The sequence below is a fragment of the Argiope bruennichi genome, chromosome 9, assembly GCF_947563725.1.
Source record: "Argiope bruennichi chromosome 9, qqArgBrue1.1, whole genome shotgun sequence".
NCBI lineage: Eukaryota > Metazoa > Arthropoda > Arachnida > Araneae > Araneidae > Argiope > Argiope bruennichi.
This window is the reverse complement of record NC_079159.1, coordinates 39,297,284-39,315,559: the sequence shown is the minus strand read 5'-3', so window position 1 is coordinate 39,315,559 and position 18,276 is coordinate 39,297,284. Positions and strand designations below refer to the sequence as shown.

Here is an 18,276-nt window from a genome sequence, read left to right as displayed (position 1 = left end):
AATATTTCAGAAGTTTTAGGAGAGGGAAATGTCTACTTTTTTCCGACCAATTACCCAAATAAAATTTTTATATTTAAATAAATGATGTAGCGGTTAGATAATTCTACTATCTTTTCTTTTGATACAATAGATGGCGTACCTTATTAACATCAAGGAATATTTCTCATGATCCTTCTTGGGGTTCATTATTAGATTGTATTTTAAGTGAATGGCGTGCATTTTCGTGTTGGTGTTTATTTTATCTTGTGAAATGCGGAACTCAGAAAATAATTATATAATTGTTTCTGAAACTTGTCTTTTATTTTTATCTACCTCATAATGAAGTTATAAAGAGTCTCGTCCCTTTACAATGATGAGATTAAAAAATATATTCCGCCTTAAACGGAAAAGAATACTCAATAATGTGATAGTAAAATAATTACAACAAGAAAAAAAAACCACAGTTAAATTCAGTATAAATTTCTGACGTAATAAAATTAATACAGTTTTATCTTGCGAATTTATAAAACTTTCATCTGGAGTAAGACCAAAAATGTAAACATCAGTACGTCGAGGAGTACTTATAGAATACTAAGATGAAGAATACTAAGCCACATTAATTACGATGTATTTTATAAAAAAAATAAATCGTTAACAAATTTGCGCATTTATGTTACAATTTGAAAAATAATTCAGCCTTAATTTGTAATTAATTAAAAAAATAACCAGGGAAATTAATCATACTTTTAGACAAGAAAAAATAATTAAACTATTTGCTATTTTTCTATAATTAAGACTTATGTTTCAGGATTCAGACGAAAATGTTCAAGCTTTTAGAAAGAAATCACTTTCTATTCATGTGTCTCATGTCCTTTGTTATATATTCTGCTCATGGTCAAGATTACCAACAACATGGAAATTCCTTCCCAAATAATAACAAAACTGGAAATGACATTGGACAAAATGCTGCTTCATTGTTTGGTTCGAGAGTTAGCACCAAGTCAATGAATCAGGACTTAAGTGAAGATATTTCTGAAAGAAATGAAGACAGAAATAACATTTATGGAAATAATATGGAATATGGTTCTCAGATGACTACATTCAAACAAAATAAGGAAACCAATTCTAACATTCCTTTCTCTCGCAACTTTACCAGAAAAAAAGTTAAAAGGATACAAAAAAAGAAGATTCCCTTACCCAATATACCCAAAAATGTTTCCAGTTCTTGGCACAATTTTGATGGTCCGTTACGTAGCATAGAGATCTCCAGTATTAACACAGTTGGTGCTAACACACAACTAAAAGAATATTCAGAAATTAACGAAAATAACAATCTTCAACTCTTTCCGAAAAACTTAGGAAATAACCAAGGGGCACTCAGTTCTGCAAATAGAGTATCGGAAAGTCTTTACGAAACTGAAGGAAACAGAGCTACAGATTTAAAAGGAAATTCATCAAGTAATTCTCCTTTTAATTCAAATATTAATGATCCCGTCGGACGCTCTGGAAAGGAAGCACCCATTCCTTGCTCTTGCTTCTGGAGTAAAGAGAAATGTGGCTGCAACTGCAACGATTCCTTGATTTACGATGATTTTCAAGTAAGTTTTTTTTTTATGATCTCAATATTTCTGCTTAATTAAAGACACTAAATATTATTGCATCCAAATGTTTAATTGTGTAATCACTAATTTAAAATTTTAACTTTATTGCAGTATATATACTCAGTAGAGTATCAATTACTTATCGCATTAATGAAAATGATATGAAAAGCGATTTTATATATTGTAACAGATACACATTTTTTTTTTATTTGTATGTAAATTGTACAAACTGTACTGTCTAGAAAAACTGGTCTAACATCGTATATTTTTATAAAGTAATAATATTTAAAATTTCATTACTCAAACAGTTTTAATCTCAAAAGAATGGACTTTTTTCCCCTTTAAGATGTAAGCGTCTCAAGAATGTTTTATTTAATATGATTCATAAGATCAAGGGTCTGTATAAAAATTTAAAATTTATAATTCATCGGAACATGTAATGACTCTAACTACATAATATATAATTCTTTATCACAATTTGACTGCTTTTCCTATTAGATATATGAATTTGTTATAAACGATTTAAAAAACTACTGTTGGGCCCCGTTTAGACCGGGTATCTAATATATAAATAAACCATGTTTACTTAAATAATACAGAATTATTTAATTAATAATACAGATAGTTTAAAAGATCACAGAAGAGTTTTTCTTGCAATTATATTTTTGTATAGTGATTATTTGTAACTCTCCTGTTGAGATTAGTAACATTATTTTCTAAGGCTTTTAAGAAGTCCAAGCTATTTTAAGAATTAATAAAAATGAATGAAATTATAAAAGAGGCTTTGTTCGAAAAAGGATGAAAATGAAACCTGGATTTTCTTTATCTGAAAAACATAATTTAGTAGTAGTTTACTTTATAATTTAAACCATTATATCTCTACAATGCGCTATGTAGGATAGAAAATTGAGTGCAGATGTAACAAATTTTTATTGTATTACAACCATATATAAGGCCACATGTTTCTGCAGTGTTAAGGATCATTTTTGATGGTATGCCAGAATATGAATATTCGAATATTTGCTTAATGCTGTGAGAATGTATGGTTTTTAGATTCACACTATACTTATTTAACATACATTAACACGCGTTAAACATTTGTAAGCTATTATATTAATTAGGGTCTTATTTTATGTAATTCATAGCACCTGAAACAGCAGAACTATCTGTCGATTATAAAAATTAATAAAAATGTAAACTATGTACACTGTGTTATTAAACACCATATAAATTAAATTGTACACCATGTTATTAAACACCATATAAATTAAATTGTACACCATGTTATTAAACACCATATAAATTAAATTGTACACCATGTTATTAGGCCATAGAAGATCTTGTGACAAGAATCCGGATTCCATTCCAGTCCTCTCCAGTGTGAAAAAAGACTTTTCTGTTTATTTTCAAGTCTATTAGCGTGTGAATTTTATAATTTCTACGAATTTTTGTGTCGCCCGGTAAATGTTGGGGGTATAAATAGACTTGGGACATATACGTTTTAAATACTTGAATTTTTACTTTTGAATTTTTTTTTTTGAATTTTTACTTGAATTTTAAGATGGAACGCACTTTTTTACCGTTCCCAAAAATACCCTGCAAAATGACGTAATTAATATAATTCTTTTTGTATTTTGCAGGAACTTACCAAAACCTTCCGGCCATGCACGAATTTTTCTTTTGCAATCACTGGCGGGCAACACTTTTCATTACCTCCCAATCTTTTCACTCAAATTGGGAAAGCTCAGAACATCCACATGAAAATAACGAATGCAACGTTCGATTATCTGTTCGATGCCACTCCCTATACTTCCGCTTTCAAGGGAGTGTCATTTGAGAATGCAGCTTTGATCGAACTTCTAGGGGTTAGAGTTCGGCGGGGCTGGAACTGGACACCCCTGAAGTACCTGAACTCGTCATCGGGAGCAGGGGTGGAAATTAAACTGGAAGGTTGCGGCCTCAGGCGATTGTCATCGGATTTCGGCAGAGTGGCAGATGGGAAAGTCAGAACTGCCAGAATATCGGATAGCAGATTGGAGATGATTGGAAGCGGGGCTTTTTCAAGCTTTAATGATCTGACTCATTTTATGTTGCCAAGAAATCGTCTGAAATCTATTAAAAGAACTGATCTACCAATGGAACCATTGAATCTTGTAGAGATTGATCTCAGGTGAGTGGCAATCCTTTCTGCTTGGTTTGTAATCAATAAAATAAAGAATATCGAATAAATAATAAATTTAGGGTACTTAATATCGATACGGTTTATTTGGTAAAATAATATTAACGTTTATTATTATTATTATTTTTTTACTTACTTGTACAATACATTTTCCAATTAGGTTTAGAAAATATCTGCAGACTTTTGGAACATAGTTGGTATGATTTTAAAATTTAATACTTATCTTGTGTTATTCAAGATTATTAGGTTAAAGCCATAATTATAAAAATGAATGTAACTCTACTTGAAAAGCAAAATTTTATAGCCAAGGACGTGGGGAAACAAATTATTTGCTTTAGAATTTATTTAATATTTATAAATTCATTGACTGGGAATATGGGAAATGAACATTTTCAGTTTATTTCAATGAATATTATCAATTCATTGAACAGTTAACATTTCTTTAAAAATATCCCTGACAATAAGTAATGAAAACTAAACCAAATCATCCTTTGTATTTGATGTTATACTTTTACTTAAGACTGACATTAAACAGTTGATAGTAATTTCGGGAGTCAAAAATTCAAACATATAAGTTCTTACATTTCCGTAAAATACAATTTTTTTTTTTTTTTTTAGTTTAAAAGTACATTATTTTTCTTATTTCAGTCCTTTACATTTCTTGCTTATTTGTTGAATTAGTATAGGTGTTGAACATCATAGCTAGCAAAAATGTTAAAGAGATTCAAATCTTTAATTTGAGATACAAAAAAGCGCTAATGCTTTATTCTTTATTTTGTTTATCTTTATTTTGTCTTTAAAATGTATTCTTTATTAAAATACAGAGACAACGTACACAAGAGTACATAGTGCCCAAGAAGTAACTACATGCCAAATTTAGTAGACTTAAGCTCAACGTTTACTCTATAGAAGTTTTGAATGCTTTTTTTTTATCATACATATCGCAGGATGCAATTTCCAGCTTAAAAATTATTAAAATTTACTCTAGTATCTTTTTTTCTATCTCACTTCTGTACAGAAGATATGAAAGTTTGCATTTAATGAAACCTGACATTTTGAATATATATTTTAAAGAAGCTTTTTCTGTAAAAATTATTTCACATTTAGTGGATTAATGTGTTATTGGCCAATATATTAAATTTTGAGAAAAATCTTACTTTTTTCTAAAGTAAATTCTTTAAAACTTTATGCTTCTTATTTATATTGTTTGTTACTTATTTCGAAAAGAAATCTTAATCTAGAAGTTTCCATTTATGATTACTTCAGATTGACATAATGTATAACTGTTTTAGATCGCCAAAGGCTTTGAAAATATTTGGCACAAAATATTACTGGCCAGTTTAGAAATCTGCTGGATTAATTTAAAGTCAAACAGAGAGAAAGTGTTTTTAGAATCAAATACTATTAGTTATATAAACAAAATGGGTAACTAAGATGAAATAATGCACATTTTCATTTGTACTTAATAATGCAAAGCATAATAAATAAATAAGTAAAATAAGTCCAGAATGTCAGCCACGATAGTTCAAAGGTATAGATTTGTATGTTTATAAACATAGATATGCGCATAAATGATCTTTGTATAACGCAATTCTTGAGCTATACATAAAACGAAAGAACATAAATAATAAAATATAAATTGTAAATAAAATAATTCGTGCAAGATGTAAGTTTCAAATTATATGAGAACATAAGTAACATTTTACTCAAGAAATAATGCAGTAAGATAACGTGGCGAAATTATTTATTTTCTCTTATTTATTATTCACCATAAATGCAGCATAAACAAACAAAATTAATTCTAATGGAACAGAAAATGCAAGAAGTGTTATTCAAATAAATTATTAAATCAAATATGAACTTAACAGGAAAAATATGTCAATATTATATAAAGTTCTCAGGTATACCTCTTATTGTCGGATGAAGACGAAATGTAATACTTATATCACCCTGAACTTCCTTTCATTTCGCGTGCTTTCTGAGTTTCTCATAATGACATTCATATACTAGTTCACGCAAGAAACACAAGTCATTATATAAAATGATTCTCTTCTTATAAAGAGTATTTGATTTTTCACCTTATCGTAATTTGATTTGGAGTATCATCTCTTGCCCTGGAAGGAGTCATTGAATATTTATGGCTTCTTTGTAAATCTTTAGAATTTTTGATTTCATTAGTGCTAATGTTGTTTACAGGTGTATTTTATCTTCATATAGTATGTAACATTTGAAACAGCATTTGTTTTATCCACGTCTTTGAATATATTTAAAAGCTTTAGAGATTTTAAAGTGCCTATAAAGTAGTCCTATTATTTATTTACAAACAAATCTAAAATAAAAACAAATAATTTAACTCATCATAATCAATAAACAACCAGGAGCACTAACGAATCAACCTTCATAGGATTTCTTTTATAGTGCCAAAAATGCATTTTTCATAATAAATAAGCAAGAATCTGTTTACTTTCTATGTTTTGCATATTATATATAAGCCTTGTCAAGAAAATTATATTACTGTTGATGCTTTTTTGAACAACGGGGGAGATCTCCCTAAAGCTTTCTCTCTTACTCTCAAATAAAGTATTTTTTTGGTATCTGCGCATTGTAGCGGCTTGCAGATTCAATCGCCAAAAAATCGAGATATGTGCCAAGGGGGTTGCGTTATGTACGATGGTCATCCAGAATAAAGACCGTCTTGTTATTGAAAATAAAAAACACAAAATGTATTGGAGAAAACAGTTCTGCATTATGCCGAAGCTTCCTTCAATTACGCACGTAATTAACTCCAACTTTTAAATATTTTTCATATCTGATTACGAACTTCAGAATTCCCATGTTATACTATTCTGCTGCCAGTTCATTAAGCCAAGTGGTCACTGCATTCACCAACTTTTAATGACTTCTAAAACATTACCGCCCAGAAACTCTTTCATTTAAGGAAAAGATGGATATCTCTAGATATACGGTCAGGACTTTTTGTGTACAGCTGACCGTCCCGCAACCACTGAACGAAGCAGTATCGACAGGATTTGTTGTGGCCGATTGCTGTCTTTATCATAAATCGTCCATAACACCGGTCAATTCACCAAACCGACATCCTCTTCGAGGTGGTGGGCCCCCAGCCACAAGTGGTCAATCTCTGACCTTCCGCCTCATCTTCCCGTACACCTATCATCCAGTTAAACTAGGAGCAGGCCACCTTTTTAAAAATACGATCTGGACTATTGGGTGGATGATCAAAAATTTTCTAAGAAATTTTTTAGCTAACTATCTTAATTCCTTTTAATTTGACATAAAATTAATTATTGTATGTTACTTTTAAGCTAAATTAGAGAATTCGTGTTTGCTCTCACGTTGGAAAATTTCTGTGCCCGATTCTACCTTCCAACAATACCTTTCTCATGATAGAATGTTATGTAGTTTCGGCTTATTTAAAACCTTTTGCACTCGAATTTGAAACCTGATCCTATAATTTTATTTTATAGCAGACAATTGGAAAAATTGTTATATAATATTTTATAAAGTGTATTTTCCCCAAGACATTTTTTTAACTTTAAAATAAAGATGAATATTTTATTGAAACTAAAATAGTTGACGGAAAACACACCTTTATGTTATATTTAGATGTTTATACAAATAATATGTACAATGGTATGATATTAGGGAACCATTCATATCATACTAATTTTGGGGAACCATACATACTTTTAACTCTATACGGTTGGATCTTAGTAAATGTTACACTACAGAATTATAGCATACATTTACATCAAAAAGTGCGATTGGATTTATAATTATATTTGAAAACTTTTCAAGAGAACAGTTTCATATATAGAACAATAATTATAAATAAATATATATATATATAAATCTGTTAGAATAATGCGAACAATTTATTTACAATGTGGATTACATTTTTTCAAATTGGCGATGGAATTTAATTATTCATATTACTTTCGTATAAAGTCTTCATCAGAATCATATTTTAATTATAATTATTAGCAATACTTTCTTGAATTAATTAGAAAAATTGACGAAAATTCTAAATTTCTGAAGGCTAATATCAATTTGATTTTCAGGAGCAACCAGTTGCAGTCGTTAGAGGCAGACCTGTTCACTGAAATGCCATCTCTGCAAACAATTTCATTGGCTGGAAATCCTCTGCGCGTTCTTCCTGAAGCAACTTTCAGCAGTGTCATTGGTAGAACTTTAGTGCAAGGACTGTCGGGTAATGATTTTTTCTGTTTTATTTAATAGAGTATTTATTTCCAAAAACGTTAATATACATAAAATATAACGCTCAAGGTTTTCAGTATGTATATAAGGAGTAGCGAAATCCATATGAAGAATACATAAATTTCGTATTCAATAAGAATCATATAAATATATATACATCTTATAAAATTTTGCGAAAAGATTAGAAAATTTAAAACTAACTGAAGTCATCCAGCATGTCATTATTTCCATTTACTAACTTTGAATTATTTTATCAAATAGCTAATATTTCTTTTTATTTACATGAATAATGCATAAGATAACTCCAAATAAACACTCGGATAAATCTTCTAAAATTCAAACCGATATTTTTATTTACTGTAAGCTCATGGCGAAATTTCTATGGATTTTAACTTTTACTTTTTCATGATATTAGAAGCGATTCTGATACAAATATTGTTAAGGCTCACCAAGGCTTATGAAAATTACTTTCCAATGACTTTATTAAATATTGACAATGAGTGCATGAAAGTTACGACACATTTTTCGAAGCTTTTTTAAATAGTCGGTCTAAGGGTTTGGGTTTTCAACCCGAACTCATTATTTATATCAAAAGATTTGCATTTCTTTAATTTGTGAAATTATTTATCTGAAAATTCCAGGACTAGCTATATCAGATTTTTCTTTTTTTCTATGTATTTGTGCATGAAATAAGCCGATTTCAATTTGAAACATGGCATTCTGCTTTACACAGATTAGCATGATAAGATGGTAATATTGAGGTCATTCTTATTCTCGTTTGTTATTTCCTGGTATTCAGAAGAATGCAGTTGAGAACCAAGCATCATGGGATATCAGACGAGTCTATTTTGATAAGTCAGGGAATGTGAGCAGAGTCAAGTTTATTACAATCGTTTTTTATTTCCATGACATGCTCTAGATTTTATTCTTTTTCTCAGTAAATGCATTTGTCCACTTAACATGTACATTAATTATACATAAAAGACTATAATTATACCTTATGATAATTGGGGAAATTAGCTGTAATGATTTGTAAAATTCATCGTTAAATACTATGCAAATTATTTTAAATACTTAAAATGGACTAAATCTTCCCAATTTCATTAAAATTTTTAATTATCTATATTTATATTTATACTACTAATAAAAATGAATGTATATATGTGTTAGCGCTCTACAGGCCAAACCGTTGGACCTACAACTACCAAATTGTACATGTGCAGCTTGGAGGATGGCAATGCGCACCCCGGAGCGATTTTTCGAAATTTTAATTAAAATTTTAAATAATTAAAAAATGAAGCTTGATTTTGTTGTTTTACCGCACAAATTTCTAAAAATATTTGAGCACAAAAATAAATTTTACACTGTTTCAAAATTAAAAAAAAAATGTCTTTCTAATTATATTAGTTTAAACATTCGAGCGACTATTAAAAGTCGTGCGAATATTTGCTGAATTCCAGCAATTTTTTTTCAAAATATTTTTTCTGCCCGGTTTCCAACAGTAGATTACATTGTTGTCCTCATATTTAAACCGCTTTCATTTTTTCATCCAATATTAAATCGCGTGATTTTCTTTCACTATTAAAAGCCGAAGAAGGATTAGGCTTAATATCTATACTATTTACAAGACGCAAAACTGTAAAGTTTAATTACATGAAATTCAGCAGAAAGATAAACTGAACATTTACATTTTTAATAGGATTGTGATATATGGGATTAGTTAACAATAAATATTTATTTAATTTCTATACGACCATATTTCATAATTTGTTATTTTATTTCGGTACATTATGGAAGATATTTAATGTGATTTTAGAAAACCAGTATTACATAGTTTGCTAAATGCAGATTTCTTGCTTGTATGCTGCTTTTTTTGCAAGCCCTATGCTTTTTTTTTTTTTTTGCAAAATAAAACTTTGTTGTTTCTTATGGCACTTGCCACGGACAAGCCCGCTACTACGAAGACAGCGATTTAAGCCTGATGGGGAGCGTCTCTTGTTTTTATAGTAGAGCCAACTAGGGCCAAGAGTACGACTTTGCTACTCAGGCATCACTCATTCGCTTGCACAACCCCTTTTTACATAAGGGCTCATTCACACATCTCACAAATAGAACAACCATGCCCAAACCGGGACTCGAACCCGGGACGCCCAGATCACGGGGAAGACGCGCTACCCCTATTCCAGGACACCAGCACTAAAGCTTTGTTATTTATTGTTGAATTTATTGGGTTGTTTCAATATATACTAACTACATCACATCTTTGATTTTCGGAATAAAATTTCCCTAACGATATGTTTAATATTTTTTTTCAGAATGATATCAAAACAATATTCTGAGTAAATGTATAATGTGAAATTCTAAAAATGCTCCAATGAGATATTTGTCTTTTCAGAGATTAATTCTTTTAGTATAATGTGATTGCAAGTAATACGCTTATTTGAATTTAGAGTGAAGATGCAAAAGGCATCGCTACATTTAGGAGATTCTGCGTGCATCGTTCATGAATGCATTCTATTAAAACGTCATTCCATAGCATCAAAGAAAAAAACCATCAAAAGAAAAATGCACCATTTAAACTTTTTATAAATAAATTCTTAAAGCACATAAAGATTAAAATGTATAATAACTAGATTAAGGCATATGATTACTGCCGAGAATAATTTTATGAAAAATGCTGTAAAATATGTATATATTTTAATTTTTTTAAATCAGGAAAAACAAGTTCTTCAAAAATTGAGTCTTCAAAAACCGAGTCAAATTTTTCAAAATTGATATATCAAGAATTTGTTGGCGTTTCTTCTGCCATGCTATCTCTTACTTCTTAGCTGAAAAATAAGATACCATAATTGCACGTCCTTTAACCCGGATGATTATTATGTCGACTCTGTTTGATTTACACACTAATATTCGTTGTCAATTTTGCAATATTTAAAATAACATTAAGCTCATTATCTTGTTTTTGTTTCAAATGCGCAATTCAAAGGTCCAATTTTTGTGCAAAAAATTTAAATCTTGAATCATTTTTACCAGTTAAAGCCTTTATTCAAAACGCTGTTTCTAATAAATAGTATCTGATACTTCAACAATTTTTGAAATCTTTTGATAATTATTGAGTATGCTCTTTTGGCATTAGAAGATAACAGTTTTTATTATTAAAACTCCCATTTTCATCACATATCAATCAATCAAAGTGCTTCGTTTAGCTATTTAATGGAGGAGTAAAATATTACTGGAAACCATCTGATCTTGTGTTAAACATTGCAAATAACTTATATGGATTTTCGAACATTATCTGTTTATCACACGTTTAAATTCTCTTATAAAAACACGAAATTTCGTAAATGCAAAGTAAAATTCTAGATTAAAGATTTTATGGCTTATATATATAAACATTTTTATGCGTACGATTTTAAAGATACAATATTTATTCTAGGATTTAATTTGTGATGTTTTCAATATGCAAATGAGAGATATTAGTTGTTTTCGTAACTTACAATTAAATTAATACAACATCTAAATGGCTGCGTTGTTTAACGCCGAAACAAAAGTTGAAATTTGTGCATTCGTCTATCAAAGGAATGATAATGTTTTTAACTTTTCCTTGCATTACGGACTTCTCTGAGCATTTATGTTACATATGTCATAAATATTAATCGACAATTTCATAAATCTCCCATTAATTTAACATGGCATCTAAAAATAAATTTTTCTGGTATTTGTTTACCGATGTAGCTATATTTCCGCATTATCTATGTAATAAATTTGTCTATTACATAATTAACTTGTCTATAACTTGGCAATCTTTCCTTAGATATTTTTCATTAGATATATTGATTAGCCATTAATGTTTTTCAAATTTTTCACTGATACTGAATTACAATGTAAAGGGGTAGGTTTTATTGACTTAGAATATAAGTTTGAATAACTATTATAATTGCTGTACAATACATGGATAGTCTGGAAATAGTACAAGAAATGATAAAGCATTGTATAGTTAACTTTAGAGGAATATAAATATTCGCTTAATCTTTATAACCATCAAAATTAAACTTCTGAACGTTAAATGCAAAGCGTCTCTTTAGATAATAAAATACTTTAGGGCTAATAGATAAAATTCAGCGGACAATGCAAGTCTCTAAAGATTTCTTATTGTTATGATGAATACCATTTCCAGAAAAATTGACTTTTATTCAGCAATAATGGATTTCTTTGAAAAAAATTCTTATTGCCAGAAGTAAAATTGGGGGAAAATTTAGAATAAACATAAATTATGTCGGAGTATTTCTTAAAACTGAAGCCAAATAAGTAATTTAATAGATATGCCATAAAATGTGACAGAAAAACTTAAAAAATAAAGGGTGTCCTAAATTTACTTCAAGATTTAAATTTGCCATCATTCGTACTGTAAAGTGTTGGCAGCTCTATTAAAAACCCATTTGACAGCTGATGGTTTAGGATTAGTAAAAATGGCGAATTACAGATAGAACAACGTGTTTTCATTGTTGAATTATATTTCAAAAATAATGAAAGTTTGTCGGCCACAATTCGAAATTTGAGAAATGGTCCCCTGGATCATGTGATTCAACACCATCGGATTTCTTTTTATGGGGTAATTTGAAGGCAAAAGTCTATACCAACAAGCCCACAAGGACGCCGCCATTGAAGGAGGAAATTGAACGCTGCATCAATGAAATTTAGCCACATTTATGCAAAATGGTCATGGAAAATTTTGATTAAAGAGAGCGTATGTACCACCAAAGCCGTGGAAGACATTTGCCCTATGTTTTATTCCATACATAAACCAATCATGTGTACTTTATGGTTCAACAAAATTATAACAATGTAAAGGAAAAAAATGTATTTTTTTATTTAATTCAAATCTTGTGTGAACACTTTGTTGTATCGTGTAATACTCCATTTTACAAACCCTAAACTATCATCTGTCAAATGTTTTTTTAATCGGGCTGTCAACACTTTACAACACAAATGGTAGTAAATTCAAATCTTGGGTTAATTTTGGGACACCCTTTACAAAGAAATGCGATTTTAAATTATGAATTTCTACAAATTTATATAAATTCAAGTCGTATTATAAGATTTTATGTAGTAAGTAAAGTAATAGTAAATAATGTAAGTATTAACATAAAAAGATATATTATCAAGTAAAGAATATGAAATTATGCACTAAAAAATAAAAAATAGTTGTAATACATAGAAGCCCATTACAATAAAAAATGTATGTATGCGATGACTTGTCGCTTAGTCATCTTACGATATTTTCTGCAATTGCATATTTTGTATTTTTGAAAGTAAAAAAAAAAAAAAATAAAGCTTTCTGAAATAAATTGAAGAAAGTTATTATAATACATATTTAAATTGTGAGCAAACTAAGTGGCGTTTTTATTTGTTACTTTTGCATTTTTCAAAATCATCTTTTCTTGGATTTATAAATATCTCTAGAGAAGCAATAAATCTGAACGATAATGAAATAAAAATAATAAAAGCAGAGGATTAAGTTTAATCCTTTTATTGTACTTTTATAGTTAAAACGGTTTCTGAAGAATGTTTTTAGCTCCTATTAAGGAATTGACTTCTTTTACTTCTAGACATTCAATAGCAATGCAAGGTCTTTAAGGGATTTAAAAGAATTTACTTCGTTATAAAGGCATAGTAAAAAAAAAAAAAAAAAAAAAAAAGGAATCATTATTTATATTTTTCCTAAAAATCTTTTAAAAAAACCTTCTGTTTTAAAGATTTTTATAGATCGCGGATTTATTTTTACAACCTTTAATTGCTTACGTGCAATAATAAGCCATTAAATTTTTTTTTTTTTTTAAATAACGTATTCTTCTTATTGGTGATTTAAAAGATTAAAGAATTCAGAAGAAAGTTTAAGGAAAAAGATTTCCGATTCTTAAGCTGCTAAATGCAGATTAAAACCATTCAACAAGAGGAGATTAAACTTTCTTTTAAATAGTTTAATGATCTATTCTTATTCTTAAAGAGTTAATTGCGATTGAAATGGAAAATGTAAATGAAATATATTGAAAAATGATTTAAATATTCTTTAATTAATAATTAATTTCGTTTTTCATTTAATTTGTTGTACATGGGGACATAAATATTTCCAAACTTACTATTGTTTTGTTTTTAAATTTGGCCATGAGTAGCTAATTAATTCTGTTCAGATAACGTAGCGGCCCGCGGTGGCCTTGTGGTAAGGTCTCAGCTTCGGAACCAGAGGGTTTTAGGTTCGAGACCCGATTTCACCGAGGAACCGACATGTAAGTGGTCGAGTGTGGTATATGTTAAATTCGTTGGGACCAAACGTTCTGCCACTGGTGTGGAAGTTTGGAGAAAGGGGTGCTTTCCCAGGTGTAGCTCTAGTGTTGCCTTAAAATGGGGCATAAATACAACTACAGAAAATCTTTTAATATAAAAATGATTTGTGTTCAAAATTTGTCTAGAGATAGGCAACAAATTTTTGCCTGACTTTAAATTTTCATTACATTCATATTTTTAATACTTCTGAGGAAAATAAAGATTAGATTTTAAATTGCAATTTATTCTTTATTGATAGGCTGAGCAGTTTTGAAAGTGAAAATTCTAAGAGATCAAAAATATTTAGCATAAAACAAATACATTTTACTTCACTGGTTTTAGATTTTTAAAAAAAATCTATCTTTTAAGCAATATGTTTTCGCTTCGGAAACCATTTTGAAAGAAATTTCCCAAAAAATATCATTTTTCTATATTTCCAAGGATGATGATGCAATTTCTAAAATTATGAAAAATATTATAAAAAAGGCAAAGCCTATCTGAGTATCACATCTAAATAGTAAAAATGAAAAATTTACATATCTATAAATACGTTGTTTGAATTGTTAGTTTTTAACTAGTGTCTTGATAGAAAAATAGTTACATACAATTGTAAATGCTGTTTTATATAAAATCTACATTAATAAGCCTATTTATAACTTACAAATACGCATATAATGAAATTCAATGCTTTTTAGTTAAAAGTTTTAAGAGTATTTTTTTCACAAAATTAATGACCTTAGAGAAAGAATGTTTATATATAAGTTGATATGTTTGAAAAAATGAAATTCAGATAATACAAATAACATCAGCATTTCATCTACTCTATGAATAAAATTAATTCAGTAATGTCAACCAACTTTAATTAACTTTATCTTGTCTCAGCAAAGGAAGGTAGTATTTTAAATTATCCTTGAGGAATAAACATAAAATATTCTGATTGGTTCACAATGCATATAAAGTGGCGTAATCGATCTAGCTGCTGGGACTGGAGGGTGTGTTAAGATTTATTTTGTAGTATTTCTCGTGAATTGTGGGAAATTCGGTGATCATTGATGACATATCTAGGGATCATAAGCTTTTATGTGAAACAAAAACTGGCGAAATCGGTACAATAGTAGGAACTGAAAAATTGTCGTTGTTTTTTTTTTCCCATAGAGAATATACAGTGAAGTAATGTTTTTGAGATTCCATACGATGGTAAAAATAAATGGAGAGAGTTCCAATTAATTTCATATCTAAGGACCAGGAGCTTTCTTATGAAATAAAAATGACGAAATTGGATTAGGGTTTGGAATGGGGGATTGGTTGATTTGTTTTGGAAAGTATTTTAAATATCTACATATTTAAAATTACTATCTAATTATCTACATATTTAAAATAACATAATAGATTGCGATACATTATCAAGCTTTTATTAATATATTATATTATAAATGAATATAGTTACCGAAAAGAGATATTTAAATGAATTTACGAGGTTAACAAAATATTTGACTAAAAACATTTATTTTTGGAAATTAAGTAGATATATAGATAATCTTTTATATGTTTTATAAATATATGCATGTTAATATAAATATACAGAATTTGATTATTATGATTGATTATAACTTTAAAAATTAAAAGGAATTCACATTTGTCTAAAATTTTCTTTAAAAATTATTGATCATTATTTATCTTTGATCTTTATATAAAAGCTATAAAATATATTATAATATATATAAAGACTCTTAAATTAGATGACCTTCCAGAGAATGATTACTATTGTATCATGTTTCATTCTATATGCAACAGAATATTGTAACATTTCGAAATTCTAGATATAAGTCCATATGAATATGAGACTGATATAAACTACAGATATTTGACCTTACCTTCATTACATATTAAATCCAAACTCATAGCTTTGAGATATATAGTATGCGTCTTTCTGTGTTCATTTTAGAATCGTGTTTGATGCACATGTTTGATGTAACCCGCCATAAAGTTATCTAACATTTTGAGACTACTGTCTATCAATTTTTTGAAGTTTCCAGTGCAGCATATCAAATATATCTTTGAAACCCCGAATTGAAGCCCTTTGTCTGCGTATTATGCAATGTTTGCAAAATATTTATCTTCATATGCAATAGAGTAAGATAGCAGTAACAGCACTTTTCTGTTTTATAAAGGGGATGGTTCATTTTAAAATCAGCAAAAAAGGCGCAGTTATTTATTTTTTGAAATCCCTTCATCTCAAAATAAATACTTATATGCAAATTCAAGAAAATTGGAATGCACATTATTAATTAAAGTGAATAATTATAGAGTTCATATGAGTTCTGTAGAGTGGAGGGGGGAAGGTAAGTATGGTTCATATCAAAATTATGCTTTTTCAGATTTAAATATATTTTAGAGTTTAAAATGTCTTAATTTTTAAGAAAATTCCATTTAATTTATAAAAAGAATACCAATTATAATTTAAATAAATCTGAATTTCCATTTGAAATTTCTGCTTCCTTTAGAAGCTAAAAATCTAATTTAATTTAAATAAAAAAAATTAAATTTTAATTAATTTATTTATTAAATTTAATTAAATAAAAATTAAATTTTAATTTAAACAAAACTTTGATAGAAATTAGCCATTTGTGTATAAAATTATTCCAGAAAGTTGTCATTCGAATAAAATTATGAAACAAGAAACTCAGTTTTATTCCAAATGAGTATTTCATGATAATAATGGATAATTAAAAATAACAAAGGCTAAATATTTAAAAATAATATTTCCGATTTTTTTCAGCAATAAATTTAGCTTAAAAGAGTCTCTTTAATAAGTTTGATGTATTTATATTTTAATATACATCGATGTAAAATTTCCTTACGATAAAACAAGTCTTTAATGGCAATTAATCAGTTTGTTCTAATCTATCAAGATTTAACTACTACTTCTATTTTTTTTTCTGCTCATATTTCCATTTCACCTTCCTTTTATCAATTCAACCTTGTACGTTTATGATTTACTGTACAATAATGAAGGCTATTAAGAGTTCAGTTGATTTGAATGGTAAAAAGGATATTCAAGTCACTTTTAAAAAATTTACTCAAATGTTTTAGAATAACGTGAATGAAAATCATTCCGTTTATAGTTAAGTTTGTTTCTTGTATGTAATGAATGCAAATATATATATGTGTGTGTGTGTCTGTAAAGTTGTCCTTGAGGTACTGATGGATCTCGAGTTTTTGATCAATTTAACCCCGCCCCCCAAAGGAATTTTATCCTACTATTTTTTTGTGAAAATAACAACTCGAAAACGCAGCAGTACAAACAGATGCAATTCAGAATATTGTTTTTATCTAATAAAGGTACATAAAAAATCGTTTCTTCAAACCCGGATTCGGTCACAAGAAAAACATTTAAATATGGAAATGAGAAGTTTTCGGTATGGTAATAATTTCTTGCTTTCCGATATGAATATTAGAGCTGCAGGGCTGTTACCTCCATTTTCATGATGATGACATGCCATGACAAATAATCGGGAAGCTTAGGCAGGATCTGTTAATTCCAATATAGTTACTTCAAAAGTATATATATATATGCTGTATTTTGGATGAAATTTCTCTGCCGAAAGTCTATTCTTTAAAAAGTGTTCCATAAAGGTGTTAAATTTATTCTTTAATTAGACGCCTTTGGAGACCAGCTGGTTTGCTAAGATTATTTTTCATTAAAACTTTCAATTAAATATTTTATGTAACTTGGTTTTTTAATAGCTTCTTCAGCAAAATTTTTTAAATTTTGGTATTCATATAATTCATACTATTATAGGAGCCCTACGAGGTTCTGTTCATTGTACTTTGTTCTCATTTTATGTCAGTTCCTGTAAATTTTGAACATGAAATTGAAAGCAAAGCAATAAAACTTCAATAAATACATTAACTTTTTACTGGAATCAAATATGTTATTTAAAAATCTAAGATACA

General features: G+C 28.6%; 1 protein-coding gene across 3 annotated transcripts in view; it reads left to right on the top strand.

Annotated features, from left to right (window-relative positions):
• The window catches only part of LOC129984801 (uncharacterized), a 43,963-nt gene that overhangs the window by 11,021 nt on the left and 14,666 nt on the right, over positions 1–18,276 (top strand). For all 3 annotated transcript variants that reach the window (XM_056094759.1, XM_056094757.1, XM_056094758.1), the window contains exons 2-4: positions 788–1,577; positions 3,221–3,750; positions 7,839–7,987. In XM_056094759.1, coding sequence (XP_055950734.1) covers positions 801–1,577; positions 3,221–3,750; positions 7,839–7,987 — 1,456 coding nt within the window. In that variant the 5' untranslated portion in view covers positions 788–800. The remainder of the gene's footprint in view (positions 1–787; positions 1,578–3,220; positions 3,751–7,838; positions 7,988–18,276) is intronic.